Below are 14,653 nucleotides of genomic sequence, written 5' to 3' on the forward strand. Positions count from 1 at the left end.
TCCCACTCACCCAGGTCACCTCACCTGGCCACCTGCGGGTCCTGACCCTCAGCAGCAGTTACCCTGAGAGCCCCCTCCTTCTGGAAGCATCAGCTCCCAGACACTCTTGGTCTTCCCGGCCTCACCGGCCCACCTTCTCCTTAACCTCCTGGTGTGAGGTCCTCTTCTCCCCTCACTCGACGCCCAGAGCAGTCCACCTGCTCCCTTATGTGCTGGACTTCAGTTCAGCACCCCTCCCACCTGGTACTACATGGCTTCCTGGGCTCCATTCAGGTGGCTCTCAGCTCCTCAAGCCCGGCCCCTCCACATGAAATCAGGGTGGTGTCCACCCAGGCGCCCTAGGGCCTCCATCAGTGTCCCCTGCCCAGCCCAGCCCAGGCCTATCCACTCTTCTCCCAAATCCCTCTCTTCTCTTTTTTAGAGAGAGTGCGAGGGCGAGAGCATGCGTGTGTGTGTGGGGGAAGGACAGCGGAAGAGAGAAAGAATTTCAAGCAGGCTCCACGCTGTCAGGACAGAGCCCAAAGTGGGACTCGATCCCACGACCCTGGGATCATGACCTGAGCTGAAATCAAGAGTCAGATGCTTGGGGGCACCTGTGTGGCTCAGTTAGTTAAGCGTCCAACTCTTGTTTATGGCTCAGGTCATGATCTCACGGTTTGTGAGTTCGAGCCCCTCGGCGGGCTCCAGCAGGACAGTGTGGAGCCTGCTTGAGATTCTCTCTCTGTCTCCCTCTCTCTGCCCCTCCCCCCCCCTCTCTCTCTCTCAAAAAAAGTTAAAAAGAGTCAGATACTCAACCAACTGAGCTACCCAGGTGCCTCACCCCTCTTCTTTTTATTAGTACTTGGGACCCAGCACTCTCTCACACATCAGGAGCCCTTCTCATGAAGTCCGAGCAACTCCGGCTCAAACCCCCCCAAGATCTGTCCTGTCCATCTTCGCCTGTTCCTACCAGCTTGGCTGTTGGCCTCACGGTCCTGCATGTGTGGCCTCCAGCTATTTGGGCTGGCCCTGCACTTTCTCTTTCCACCTCAGGCCTTTACACCCTTGCTCCAGCAACTTGCTCATCCTCAGGCCAGGGTCTGAGCACCAGGCCTCCTGGAACTTTCACGGAGCCCCAGGTTAGTCCCGCCCTCCTTTCCTCCATCTCACCTGCCAATCGCTCCCTAGCACTGGGGGTTTAGGACTTCCCTCCCCTCCATCCCCAGTACCTGACAGGTGACCAGGTGATGGGAACACAGCATCTACTCCATACACATCTCCTGAACAAAACAGCGAAAGAATAACGGATGAAAATGTGAATGCCCAAGGGCTAATAGGTCACCCGGGTCCTGTGTGTATGGGTATTTTTCCAACGGCTGCCCTCCCTCCTGAGCCAGTGGAAAGGGCAGCTTGCCCCACCCACCCATCCCGGCTGACCCCCAGGCCCCCCTCCTTCCCTCCCCACCTACCCTGCCCCTCCACCCCGTTGCCCCTCTCCTCACAGTCCTCCTTCCCATCCTGTGCTCACAGACGCATGCACGTAGATGACATGTGCAAATATGCACACACACGCGCACACACGGGGGTTGCTGCCCGCAAGGTGTCCCATCCAAGGCTGGCCTCCATGCCCCTACCCCCACCATAACCAGCACTCTGTGAAAACCAGCCCTGATCCCCAGTGCATGGCACCCCCCTTCATCCAGAGCCTCCTAAGAGAACTTGCAGCCTGTGCTATACCATACAGTTGAATGAGAAGCCATGGGACAGAAGCCAGCCAGGTGGGTCATCACCGGGCCAGGCAGGGCTCAGGACAGTGTCCGGTGTGGACAGATGCCAGCAATTCTTTTAAAGTGTTCAGACTTTAATTCACGGTGATTGACACAGACACAGACACAGACTGGAGTTAGTAACATGACACAGTCCCAGATGTGGGGGTGTTGGGGCTGCTACCCCCACGGAGGGGAGGGTGGGGGGGGACAGGTAGGACGCGGCGTAACGTTGCAGTTTTTTCTGCTGCCTCTACACCCACCCCTTGGCCTTGGTCAGACATTCGGCCGACCCCCGGTCATTCTTGGACAATGACAGCTACCCTCACGCCAGAACCCGAGAGGGAGTTTGCTGTGTGGAGTCCTCAGCCGCCCTTGGGCCAGGACAGGAAGAACGATGGCCCTGTCACTCCACGTGTCAAATAAAATCAATGCGTAAAGGTTGGTGGTCAGGCCCGAACATCCATCCTTGAGAGGGGGATGCCGGCTGCCCAAACGAGCAGGCAGCGGACATCAACCACATCACACAGCGGTCCTGCTCCCTCTCAGGACTCCTCATGGGACCTGGGGTATCAGGGAGGGGACACAGCTATGTCCAGGGTGGCCGGATGGACAGGCAGGCCAACTAAGGGCCAAGGTGCCCTGACCAGGCCTGGGCTTGGCCTCTGCTCTCCAGCACTCTGGGACTGGCGGACACGGCTGGAAGGAAGGGTACAATATACAGCCCCAACAGTAACATTGCTTCTAAGTCACAGTATTGGCACAGGAGGCCTGGGAGGGGCCGGTCTGCGCTCGAGGCTAGCCCCGGCCTACCGCACACGCCAAGGGCAGGAGCAGCTCAAGTGGGAACCGAGGAGGCCCCTGAGGGCTTGCAAGGAGGAACGGCCCCCTCAAGCCCCAGCAGCGCCTTCCTGCTCTGGGGACACAGGCCCGGCCCAGGTGGACACACAGGGGAGGCACAGCACAAGGGGCCGGGACACGGTGGCCTGAGGTGGAGAGGCACGTCCTGAGACTAGCGCTGGAGTCAAGCCCTCCACGCTGCCTGCACCACCTCCCCCTGCAAGTCCCTTGACACGGAGTTTGCCTCTGTAGCTTGTCTGTCTGGATGGGAGGGAGGCCGGTCCAGCAGTCCCTCTGGCCAACATACAGGCAAGAAAACCATATCAAAAAAGCAATGAGTTTACAAAAATAGAAAATAATGACAGCAGGGCGGCTGGTGGGCTGTGGCGTATGTTTCACGGGGCGGCACAGGCCCGAAGCCCCGGCTTGGTGACAGCATCTTCCAGCAGGTGCAGCGGGCGCTGGCCCACCACTACATCCCGGAGGCAGCCCACAAAGCCTGTGCTGTAGGCTTTGGGCAGGGCCTGGCCCATGGGCGGCTTCTCCAGGCCACCTGCAAGAAGACAGAGGGAAGGCCACCCGACTGTGACACGGGGATGGGCAATCTGGGACGCTAGCCAGCAGACAGACCCACGGGTACTGAAAAGGACAGGTGAGCTACCTGAGGCCTGTCAGTGCCCTGGGGGGCCACGTGGCCAGGAGGCTGGAGCATTTCTCCTGGCCCCATAACCGCCCAGGGCCTAAGACAAGAGGGGACAGGACTATCCCAGCCAGTGGGTCGGCTGTCCTGGATGGGTGACTCAGATGGCACTGAGTTGCCAGCCCCAAGGGATGAGGTCTTCCCTCAGATTCTGAGACCCCTGGGTACCCCTTCCCTGGCCTCCCCCCAAACACTCACCCAGCCACAGGGCTCCGTCTGTGTCTAGCTGTGTGGCACCCAGCGGGGAAGAGCCAGTCACAGGGGCCTCATTGCCCACCTGGAGGGATCCTTCCCTCTGTTCCCTGGGGGTGTGGTGGGGTGAGGCCCTCAGGTGGTTCCAGAGGGCACACCCTGCCACCCCTAGATCCTGAGCCCCCAAATCCCTCTCGCCAGAAGCCCTGCCCCAGGCCCGCTGCCGTCACGCCTGGGGGCCAGAATGGGTGGCACCGATCCCCAGGAGCGCACCCTGTGGCTAGCGCAGGGGAGCCTCCTGTGGGTTAAACTTTGCTAAAGGGACGGCCAGGCTCAGGCTGTATGGACAGGTCTCCAAACAGCGTCTGGGTAGAGCAGGGACTCTCTTTTCAGATCAGGGGTTCCCTGGCCATAACTGCCTCTCCCGTGTGTTCCGGTCCCTCCCCCCATCACTGGCAGTGACCTCGGGTGAGTTAGCCCTGCCCCCACCTCAAGCCTGTGCCCTGGCTACAAGCGACTGGGCGCGCCCTGGCCGGGCAAGTCCAGGCAGCGCCCGCCACTATTCCTGGCGCGCCCCGGGCTTCTCACTGACCTGTGTGCCCTGACCCGCAACCAGCGGTTGGTGTTGACCGGCACGGTGGAACGCAGCACCACGGGCTGGGAGCCCAAGTCGTAGGTCAGCTGCAGGCGCCCATCCACGATGGCCAGAGCGACGTAGTCAGCCCGCTCTGTGGCCTTCCCGCTCCACAGCACCAGCCCCTGTGTGGCCTCTGTGCGTAGGCTCAGCTCAAAGTGGTTGCTGCGCACTGCCTTCTCACTGCGGGGCAGAAGGCTGGTCAGCGCCTCCGGGAGGGCATCCTGGGACGGGACGGGGGGAGGCGGGAGGGCAAGGGCCATGACAGCAGCTGTGATGAGACCGGGGAGACCGGACGGGCAGGCAGGCGGGCAACCACACGGAACAGACAGGCCGAGAGACGGATGGTAGGGGATGTGGCCGGACAGGCAGACACACAAACAGAGGAGCAAGGTGGACAGACAGCGGGGGTTGGGATGTCACTGCTCACCTGGGGAGGGCCCCGGAATCCGGAGCTTCAGGACTTAGAAGCCAGAAGAGAGGGGAAGCAGGTGAGCAAGGAACAGACAGGCTGTAGCCAAGGGTCGGCGGGGGGGGGGGGGGGGGGGTTGTGTGGGGCGACCTGGAAGCCCCGCCCCACGTCCCCTTCCCAGCAATGGAGAGTGAGAGAGCCCGCACGCGCGGAAGATACACGGGACCCCAGGGAATCGGCTCTCCCACCACAGAGCCGGGGCAGTGACATGTGGGTACACGTGGGGCTGGCGGGCATGACCCAGGCCAAAGATCGACAGGTGAGGCATGGGGTGGCGTGGAATGAAGACCGAGGGCTCACCCGCCTGGGAGAGGCCTTTGTCCAAACACACGTGACATACACACGCCGCACACGGACCCGTGTGCATCCACATACTCAGACACACAGGTATTCTGATGCGCACACACACGTGCACACTCTGCTGGGGCCCTCTGTCAAGGGCAGTGGCTGCTGGGGTGGACGTGGTGACTGGGCTTCAGCACAGGTCCCGGGAATGGGGATCTTCCCACTGCCAAGCTAGGGAACTAACCCTTCCATGGCACGAACGGCAGCCCAACCCCACTCTCCTCCACCAGGGTGGAAAGTTTCGCCCTTGCCCTCAGTGGGGGTGGGGCAAGGGGCATGCTGCCAATGGATGAGGAACTGAGAATGGGTGAGAGTGAAGGCGGGGATGGGGGCCAAGGTGCTACTTACGCTGGGATCTCATTGGTCAGCTCGCTTGGAAACAAAGAGACAGAGGTGGTGAGAAAGGAGGGTGGAGGAAGGTGGTGGGTGGCCGAGTCGACGGGGGGGAGGTGGAGGCGCCGCTGGGCCTTCCCCTCTCGGCCACAAAGCTGAGGGTGACTGTGGAGGGTCTGGGCATCTTACCCAGCACAGCACGCACAGATAGGACCTGACACACAACAGAGGGCAGAGGAGGTGCCCAGCTCCCGGGCGGCACGTTACCTCTCGGTCACGGCATTGAGATATTCAACGTAGGTTTGTCCGTCGAAGGCTAGGGCATCCAGATCCCCTGCCGACTTCTCAATCAGCCCTGAGAGATAGTCGGGGTGAGGGTCACCTCGGGCGGGGCTCCACCCCACCCAGCCTCAGCTAAGCGCCAAGCAGCGCTCACCCTTCTCGCAGTGAAGCCCCGAGAAGCCCCCGGGACACAGGCACTCATAGGAGGCCTCCCGAGGGAGGCAGGAGGCCCCATTGAGGCAGGGGTGGCCCGAGGCCTGGGTACAAGGGTGGTGTGTGAAAGACGAGACGTCCACTGCCCGCAGCACGTGCTCCTGGGTCAGCAGCTGGTGGCCTTTCAGGGAGACCTAGGGAGATAAGAGGCGGAGAACCTCCGTCCTGCCGGGTGTCCTCCCTACCATGGCAGCCCCTGCCCCGGGACAGAGGCAACTCTGGGATGGGTGGGCCCTTCCTCACGACGCCACCACCCCTGCCCCTGCCCCACGCACCAGCTGGATGACGCCGTCAAAGCCGGAGGACACTGCAGCTGCCCGGGCCAGCTTGCTGAAATCAGGAGCCCCTCCGACATAGAGCGGCTCCTTCAGGTTGAGGACTGTGTGTGGCACCTGAGGGGAGGTGCTGGGTGAGGGAGCTCACTGGGCAGAGACAGGGACGCTAAGCCCCAGATCAGCAGCCCCGCTGGCCCGCAGTGATCCACCCCCCCTCGCCCGCCAGCCCACCTAGGAGGCAGTTAATCACACAAACACGGCCGATGTGGGGACTTAGTGGGGGTAGGGGCTACTCTAGAAGGTGAATGAGCAGGATGAGAGCAGAGACCAGTACCTTGCGGGACTTCTGGTGTCCGAAGAGCAGGGTGGGGGTTGCAGAGCAAGGGCCAGAGAGCAGTGAGGGCAGAAAGAAGACAGACAGACAGAGGCACAGGACAGACGGGGGAGAAAACAGTTCAGTGAGAGCCAGCTGTGGGGTGGGGGCTGCCATGCCTCCCAGGAGGAGGAGGAAGAAGGAGGCAGGGGTGTTGGTGGTGGGAGGTCCATGGCCCCGGGGACACTCACCGGGGACTCCCCCAGCACTCGGGGCCCGTCACTGACACGCATGGCGCCCTTGCGGCCACTGCGCTCCAGTGAGACCCTGGTCCAGGTGTCCAGGGCCACTGGCTCCTTGCTCCTGGTGAGGAGGGGGTACCGTGAGCGGGCTCTGGGCCCTGCCAGCCTGCCCACTCAGGAGCCTGAGTGACACTGCCGAGTGTCCCCAGTCTCACCCCCACGCCCACCCAAGAGGATGCACCTGATGACCGCTGCCCCCTTGCCCAGGTCATAGCGGAACTCCAGGAATCGATCATGCAACGCCAGTGACACAAAGTCCCCCTTGCCATCCGTCTTCTGCCCATTGTAGAGGAGCAAGCCACTGGGGCCACGGGCCAGGAACACCACGTCCAGCGCCATCTTCTCCCTGGGGTCACGCAGGGTCAGGTGGGGGTGTCTCAATGGCTGGACGGGGTTGGCGGGACGCTTCCCCCTCGTCCACCCCTTCTGTCCCTACTGACCCTAGATCTCGCGCAAACGTATGCAGGCCTTCCAGCTCCAGGTAGGAGAAGCCGCTGAAGTCAGCCAGGAAGGGCCGGGGATAATCCTGCTTGGAGACTGTGCAAGACAAGAGAGCAGTCACACCGGGGGCTGGGCCCTGACCCCCGGGGTTCCCTGGAACCCCACTGATCTATGCGCCCCAGGCCTAACTCAAGCCCTAGCGCTAGCCTGACCTCCGATCCTAACCCCAAACCGAACCCACACCCTAATGCTCAATCCAAAACCCCTCCTCCTCACCCTCCTCCCAGCCCTGACAGCCCAGTGCTCCCACCTGTCTGACAGAGGGCGCCCCCTCGTCCCTGGGGGCATTCGCACTGGGCCTCGCCCCCAGGCAGCACACGGCAAGGGGCTGCCCCGTGGCAAGGGTTCGGCTCACAGGGGTTCTCGCCATCACTACAGGTTGCACCTGGAAGGAGACAGGAAGGGGTCCCAGGAGACTTGAACCCTTGCCCACAGACACACAGCTGTGCCCCTGCCCCAGCACCCGGCCCAGGCTCCACCCTCACCACAGCGGCCGGGTGGGCACTGACAAGGGAACACACCAGCCTGCAGTCCCTGGCACAGGGCCCTACGGAGGCAGGGGTGGTCCCTGCACTCACCCACACCAGAGCTTCGGGTTACTGTCCCCTGCCAGCTGCTGAGTTCCAACCGCTGATTGTTGATGTCCAGCAGGCGGATACAGCCCTTGAGGCCAACGCTGACAGAGGTCCTTTCGAGCACCCTGCCGCCAGGATGAGGGTCAGGCGTCAGAGGCCAGAGACCAAAGGCATCCTCCCTCACAGCCCCCTGTGACACTGCCCCCCGCCCCCCAGTCAGCCAGGATCCCCAGCCCCAGCCCCTTTGATGTTCACAAGATGGCTAGTCCCACAAAGAGGACAGAACCAAGAAGTGGGTTGAGGGTCAAGGCTCAAGGAAGAAGGTCAGGGCCAGCCTAGCCCCTCCTTAGTGGTAACACAGCAGCCAGCAGGACCATCCCTGGTCCTCAGGGATGCCACCCCAGGGGTGACAGAATCAGGATCAGGATCAAATCAGGGTCATCGCCATCATCCACGCTCACCCTTCCACCCACAAGAGTCAAGGGTCAGGACCAGGGTCAGGGCTCCAGGATCAGGGGCACCCCACCCTCCTTGATGCTCACACGGAAGCCTGGTCCGCTGGGACGCCGCCCACAAAGAGGTCTGTGTCCAGGTTGAGACCATCCGTACCACTGGGGCTGTGGCCCACAACAGGGGTCTCACCATCCACTGAGAGGGTACCCCGGCGCCAGTGCCGAGACAGCTCCAAGCGATGCCAGCGGCCAGGCTCTACAGGCACTGAGCTGGTCAGTACCGCGGGCCCCGAACCTGTGTCGAACCTGGGGGATGGGAGCAGGCGGTCAGCACAGCGAAAAGGAGTCAGGTCCACTGCTCAACCTCAGCCTCCCGCCCTAACCCTGAGCCGCCTCACCTCCAGTCCTGACCACCCCCGCCCCAGTATGCCCTGGCCCTGATCCCACCCCGGCCTAGGCAGCCCTGCGTGCTCACCTGAGCTGCACGCGGCCCCCCAGCAACGTCAGTGACAGGAAGTCCTTGCCCCGGGCGTTGCCATTGTAGAGCAGCAGCCCCTGTGGCTCCCACGTCCGGAACTCGAGCGCCAGGCGCAGTGTGTGGTAGGCACGGAGGGTGGGGAAGGCCAGGAAGGAGTGGCCTCCGAAGGCTGGCAGTGAGGGCTGCAGTGCTGCAGGGGGACGGGGAGGGACCGGCTGCAGGGTGCAGGAGACCCTGGCCCCACCCTGCGTGTTCCTCCAACTGGAGATCCCCAGCCCTGTCCCCGGCTCAGGGGTGCCTAGCCCCCAACTCCTGACGGTGGCTTGGTGCAGCCCCGACCCTTGCCCCTTGCCTCTCTCCAGTGTGAATGACCCTTACCCTTCTCGCAGGTGTCTCCCCTCCTGCCCACTGGGCAGCTACAGGTGAAGCCTCCACCTGAGTCTTGGTCCTGGCAGGTCCCTCCGTGGAGGCAGGGCTGGGAGTCACAGGGCCTTGGTGGCTGCTGGGTGCCTGGGGGCAAGGGCCGGCGTCCAGGCACATGACGGGGGGCAGTGGTGGGGAGCTGGCGTGTCGTGGGCAGGGCTGTGGTCCTGCCAACAGGCCGGCTTGTGTGACTGGGGTAGAGGGCCCGCTGGGTCACAGCAGAAGGCAGGTGGGCCACGGTGGTGGCCCTGGCCGTGGCGGCGGCAGGTGTGGCTCCCGTGGTGGCTCCCGTGAAGAACGCAGGAAACCAGTCTGAGGGTTACGGAGACTGTCAGGATACCCAGAAGGCAGAGCACAGGGAGGGCCAGCAGGGACAAGGGTCCTCGGGGTCGCAGGGGATGACAGGACAGGCAAGCCACAGCACTTGGCCAGACTGGGCACTCACCAAAGTCCATGAAGCGCACGTGCTCCTGCAGTGGCCGCCTGACCCCCAGGGACCGGCGCCTAGAGGCCTGTATCTGCCGGAGCAGGGCCTGGCCCACGTCGGGCGCCCTAAAGGTCGTGGCTGAGAAGGAGGGGACACTGAGCACGGTGGAGCCCCACACAGCGCCCCTATTGTCTCCTGGGAGGGCCCAGGGTAGGGAACTCACCAGGATCAAAGTGCACGTCCACAATGGCTCGGACTGAGCTGCCAGGCCCCAGGTCCCGCAGGCGGACGCTTCGGAAGTCCTTCTTAACGTCTGAGTTCCGGAAGAGGTCATCCAGCTGTGGGTGCGGAGCGGGTGAAGGCTCCGGGGAGCTGCCCAGGCCGGGTTGTCAGGCCCTCTCGCTGCAGCCCTTCTCTGGGTCTGTCCCGGGAGGGAAGTGCAGCCCTGCTCTGTGGGCCCCATACGTACTGTGCTCTCGATACTCCTAGCGGTCTCCCCAAAAAGCTCTGACTTGGGGTCAGCCATCTCCGGTGTATAGAACAGCTCTTGCCCCTCGACTCCCTCAAGCTCCAGCACACCCTGGAACGCCTTGGTGGCTGTGGAGGAGGGGGCAGTGAGGCCCTGCCTGGCCTCTGAGCTGGCCACGGGCACAGGCCCCAGCAGCAAGCCACACGGGGTGCAGGGCAGGTGGTGGTTAGTCAGATGATCATGAGGTTAGTGGGGACCCGGGGCAGGGCTGGCATCAGTTACCAGGCAGACTTCTTGGAGCAGTGCCCGAGGCCGGCTTGCAATAGGAAAGAAGTTAGCCACAGGGTCCTAGGCACCCACACGTGCGTGAGGGCCGAGGCCACACGTGTGCATGCCTACACCGAATCCCCGAGACCACGCACACGTGTGTGCCAAGACCAGAAGACTATAAACCCTGAGGGCCCACCTGCTGGACAGGCCTCCTGTCTGCGGTGGGGGGAGACAGCATTCCTGGCTGTGTCCAGGCCACCATTCACGTTCCACCCCAGCCCCCGGCTACCCACTCACCAGGACAGTTGGAACCTTCTGTGTCCAGCGAGGGCGTCTTGCCATCCGAGCAGCAGCCCAAAGGTGAGTTGTAGCAAGAAGCCCTCTCTAGGGGTGGCCCAGGGGTCACAGCGCTGCCACCTTCGGGGGGCTCGAGTCCTGGGAAAGGACAGTCTAAGCCTAGCCCCAGGGGTGGCCCTCCTGGGCGCTGTCCCCCACATCCCTGGGCCCATGCTCACCCCCTGAGCCCGTCCCACTGGCTTCCAGGTCACCACTCAGTTCCTCATCGCCGCTCCCATCAGCACTGCCAGATTCGCCAAAGGCAGATGTGGCGAGATTGGGGGCTGTGGCAGGGGCCGTGGGGGGCATGGTCAGCACGGGCCTCGTGGTTGTCCTGGGGATGCGGGCAGTGGTCCAAGGTCCCGGTGAGGGTCGAGGAGTGGGCCGGCTGTGAGGGGTACTGCCGGGAGTCAGGGGGAGGGCGCTGGGTGGGGGCGGCAGCGCCCTGCTCACGTTGAGCCCCAAGGTGGCCACGGGTGCAGGAGATGTTGGGCGGGCACCAGAAGCAATAGCCTCTGCAAGAAAAAGAGAGTCTGAGTGGAGGGCTGGGTCAGGTGGTCAGCCCAGTGTCGGGCCTTCGCGGTCAGTTCTGGGGCGGTGGGTCGGGCCTCACCCTGGCATGGGCCAAGGCTCTGGATAGAGATGTCCAAGCCCTGGCGGCAGGCGATGGTCCTCAGTTGGCACTCATTGCCGTAGGTGACTCCGTCCGACCCACAGACCTGGGGCACAGGGCAAGGATGCTGGCGGAAGGCCCCTCGCCTCTCCTACCGCCCTCCACATGCCCCACCCCTCACCTTGGTGGCACTGGCCTCTGGACAGGTGGGTGTCGGGCACACGCAGTGTGCGGAGCCAGCTTCCTCCACGCAGGATGCCCCAAACTCGCAGCGCATCTCAGCACAGGTCTCGGGCGCCAAGGAGTCTGGGGCAGACACGGGGGGCCCTGCTGGCTGAGGAGGCCTGGCCCCTATGACGGCCCCACCCCCAGCAAAGGGAGCCAAGGTCGGTGCCAGGCACGGCCCTCACCTGTCTCACAGCCAGCAGGGCCCAGGGTGTGGCCGTCCGGACACTGCCCGCACTTGGGTCCGGCCACCCCAGGCTTACACGAGCACAGCCCTGCCATCTGCTCACAGTCGTCCCGCACAGCACCCCGGGGGTCACAGCTGCAGGCTGGGGGGCAGGGGGAAGAACCTGAGGTCCACGCCTGGTTTCCCCACTGGCTCCAGAGCCCAGCCCAGCTCCTGCCTGGTGCGGATCAGGCCAGGGTCTGAGCAGGTGAGACGAGGAACACAGTGACAAGGTGGACAGGTGGGAGTGCCCACCTGGGAACTGACCGTCGCCCCTGTCACTCACGAGTGCAGCCGCTCCGGCCGTCGGTGACAATGCCACGGAAGTTCCAGAAGCCGGGCTCACAGCGATCACACTTGAGGCCCCCGACCCCTGGGCGGCAGGAGCACTGGCCTGTGGCTGGGTCACAGGTGCCACTGTAGGAGCCATGTGGGTTGCAGTGGCAGGAGCCTGCAAGGCCAGGGCAGGATAAGGTCACTGCGGCTACATGGCTCCACCCGGCTGGGGGTCAGTGTTGGGGTCAAATACTCACTGGGGCAGCCAGCCAGGCCCACACCGCGGGCAGCAGTGATGTTGTCCTGGCAGCAGCCGTAGGGGGTCTGGGTGCAGTGCGGGGGAACTGCAGGTGGCAGCGGGGCCAGGGTGGGGCCTGCAGGAAGGGGGCAGAGGGTTCAGATGTCACGCATTGCCTGATGCCCACTTTGGGCCTGGCCACTCCGCCTCAACCTCCCCTGATGGCAACTCCCACCAGGACCTGGGTACCTGGGGCTCGGACCACACCACTTATAAAACACGTCCGGACGCATGGGACCAAGAGCATGCAGAACACCCAAGGTCACGTATGTACACACACAACCGGAACCAAACACGCTTAGGGTAGCACGTTTTCACTGGCATACACACACACAAACACACGCACGTGTGCACCTTTGCCAACGTTCCTCCAAAACCGCGCGCATTCAAACACCCCGCAGACATGCATGTGCACACGCGTGCAGAAGTCCACGCGCATACGCCCGCGAGCACTCGTGCACACGTAGAAGTACCTAAACGTGACGTATCCACTGGATCACCGTCAGTCTTCCCCCAAAACAAAGTGTCCAGAGCGTGGGCCTCCCTAACACGCGGCCTCCCTGCACCAAAGCCCAGTCTGGCGCACGGTGGGTGCTCAGTGCACCTGCTGACTGATGGGCACCCTACGGCCACGTGTGCAACTACACAAACACGAATACTCGCCACCGCCGCACATTTAAAACACTTACGTGTGCGCATGCCCCACACGGCACGCGCGCGGCGCTCACGGGGACGTGCCTACCCACATGCCTCACACGTGTGTGCACACACGCCAAGGCACATTCACACACAGGGCACAGGCCACACACACCCAGACGGAGCCCGTGTGCCCACTCACCACGGCAGGTTCCCTGAGCCGCGACGTACAGTTCCCGCTGCAGCTCACACCGGGCCTTCTTCAGCTCGCACTCGGTGCCGTAGGTGACCCCGTCGGAGCCACACACCTGGAAGGGCGGGGTCAGCGTGGGTGGCCACAGCCACTTCCCCGCAGCCCGCCCGGAGCCGGGGGAGCTTGGGGGGCGGGGGTTGCTCACCGGGCTCCTCGGGGCGCTCTGGCAGCTGAAGTCACAGACGCAGGGCCCGTCTTCCGAGTCCTCGTCCCAGACGCCGCCATGCTGCCGGCACAGCTCCCGCTCACACTCGCCGTCCTCTCCAGAGCCAGAGCCTCCGGAGCCGCACTCGGCTGCGGGGAGGGGGCCGGGTCACCCGTGGGGTCCTGTCTGAGGCGGGTGCACGGCAGCCCCTGCCGGTCATCCCCGAGCCTACCCTGCTCACAGGGCCCTGCCCGGGCCTCCTCGATCCGTGTCTGCTGCTGGCAGGCAGCCTCCCGGAGCTCACAGGCGCTGTGGTAGGTGACACCGTCACTGCCACACACGGGGCCGGGCGGGGGGCGCTCACACCGGGGACACACACACCGTCCAGCCGAGCACACCGCGCCAAAGGCACACACCGTGTCTCCGCAGGTCTCTGTGGAGGGCGAAGCCAGGCAGAGGTCAGGGGACCCCAGCCGAGCGGGGGAGACCCAGGACCACAGCCTGCCGGCCCCCACGGCCCCACTCACGGCAGCGTCCAGCCGAGACCACACGCAGGCTGATCTGATGTGTGCAGGCGTGGACGTGCAGCTCACACTCGCTGGCGTACGTGTGCCCATCAGAGCCGCACACAGGCTGGGCCAGGGCCACGCACTCGGAGGGGCACACGCAGCGCCCGGTCTCAGCCTCACACAGAGCTCCGAAGCGGCACTGCCCACAGCGGTCTAGGGAAGGGGCTCCGTCACCACGGCGACCAGGACCCACGACCCACTAGCAAGACCCACTTGCCCGCCACTGACCACAGGGTCCTCTGCGAGCCACCCGGATCTCCCGTCCAAGGGTGCAGGCCGTGGCTTCCAGCTCACACGTGCTGCCGTACGTGACGCCATCACTGCCACACACAGGATCATAGATGCCCGAACACGCCTGCTGGCACACACACTCGGCTTCCCCGTTCTTCACAGCACACGCTGCCCCAAACGGGCACTGCACCCCAAGGCATGGGGACAGGGGCTGGTCTGGGGAGGACACAGGCACCCAGTGAGCTCCACCTGCTCCCCCGGGCTTATGCACAAAGCCCCCAGCTCCACGCAGCAGACCCTCTCCCAGGGTGGGGACAGCAGAGGGGAGGCGGACTGGGAGAAGGGCCGAAGTGCTCAGGACACAGCAGAGAAAGGGACAGACACACGACAGACGCGGACAGGGACACAGACCCAAACAGCCTCGGCCCCCTGCGTGAGTGGAGGGAGGGGCCGCCCCCAAGACGCAGGAACTTCCTGACTGCCCCCCCTGCCGTGGGTTGAGGGAAGGCCAGGCTTATGCAGCCATCCGGGTCACTGACCCCTGGCCACCAGCAGCCCTGGGACACCCACACAGGTAGGGGGGCTCTCTCCCCATGGGGGGGGG

At 63.9% G+C, this 14,653-nt stretch overlaps 1 protein-coding gene across 4 annotated transcripts in view; it reads right to left on the reverse strand.

Moving 5' to 3' along the window:
• Positions 1-1,819: 1,819 nt before the first annotated feature.
• The window catches only part of AGRN (agrin), a 35,031-nt gene continuing 22,197 nt past the window's right edge, over positions 1,820-14,653 (reverse strand). For 2 of the 4 annotated variants that reach the window (XM_049618340.1, XM_049618342.1), the window contains 29 exons: positions 14,047-14,265; positions 13,777-13,971; positions 13,482-13,682; positions 13,250-13,398; positions 13,054-13,159; positions 12,175-12,291; positions 11,928-12,092; positions 11,601-11,744; positions 11,372-11,496; positions 11,191-11,296; positions 10,757-11,092; positions 10,539-10,676; positions 9,972-10,099; positions 9,726-9,840; positions 9,521-9,640; positions 9,031-9,387; positions 8,650-8,842; positions 8,265-8,480; positions 7,726-7,847; positions 7,398-7,532; positions 7,087-7,183; positions 6,828-6,992; positions 6,596-6,707; positions 6,032-6,148; positions 5,698-5,890; positions 5,529-5,616; positions 4,070-4,294; positions 3,484-3,587; positions 1,820-3,138 (listed from right to left, as the gene is read on the reverse strand). In XM_049618340.1, the coding sequence (XP_049474297.1) occupies positions 2,981-3,138; positions 3,484-3,587; positions 4,070-4,294; positions 5,529-5,616; positions 5,698-5,890; positions 6,032-6,148; positions 6,596-6,707; positions 6,828-6,992; positions 7,087-7,183; positions 7,398-7,532; positions 7,726-7,847; positions 8,265-8,480; positions 8,650-8,842; positions 9,031-9,387; positions 9,521-9,640; positions 9,726-9,840; positions 9,972-10,099; positions 10,539-10,676; positions 10,757-11,092; positions 11,191-11,296; positions 11,372-11,496; positions 11,601-11,744; positions 11,928-12,092; positions 12,175-12,291; positions 13,054-13,159; positions 13,250-13,398; positions 13,482-13,682; positions 13,777-13,971; positions 14,047-14,265 (4,646 nt within the window). In that variant the 3' untranslated portion in view covers positions 1,820-2,980. Of the gene's footprint in view, positions 3,139-3,483; positions 3,588-4,069; positions 4,295-5,528; positions 5,617-5,697; positions 5,891-6,031; positions 6,149-6,595; positions 6,708-6,827; positions 6,993-7,086; positions 7,184-7,397; positions 7,533-7,725; positions 7,848-8,264; positions 8,481-8,649; positions 8,843-9,030; positions 9,388-9,520; positions 9,641-9,725; positions 9,841-9,971; positions 10,100-10,538; positions 10,677-10,756; positions 11,111-11,190; positions 11,297-11,371; positions 11,497-11,600; positions 11,745-11,927; positions 12,093-12,174; positions 12,292-13,053; positions 13,160-13,249; positions 13,399-13,481; positions 13,683-13,776; positions 13,972-14,046; positions 14,266-14,653 lie in introns of all 4 variants that reach the window. The other 2 variants (XM_049618339.1, XM_049618341.1) reach the window with 1 other exon arrangement.

Source organism: Panthera uncia (assembly GCF_023721935.1).
Source record: "Panthera uncia isolate 11264 chromosome C1 unlocalized genomic scaffold, Puncia_PCG_1.0 HiC_scaffold_4, whole genome shotgun sequence".
Lineage (NCBI taxonomy): Eukaryota > Metazoa > Chordata > Mammalia > Carnivora > Felidae > Panthera > Panthera uncia.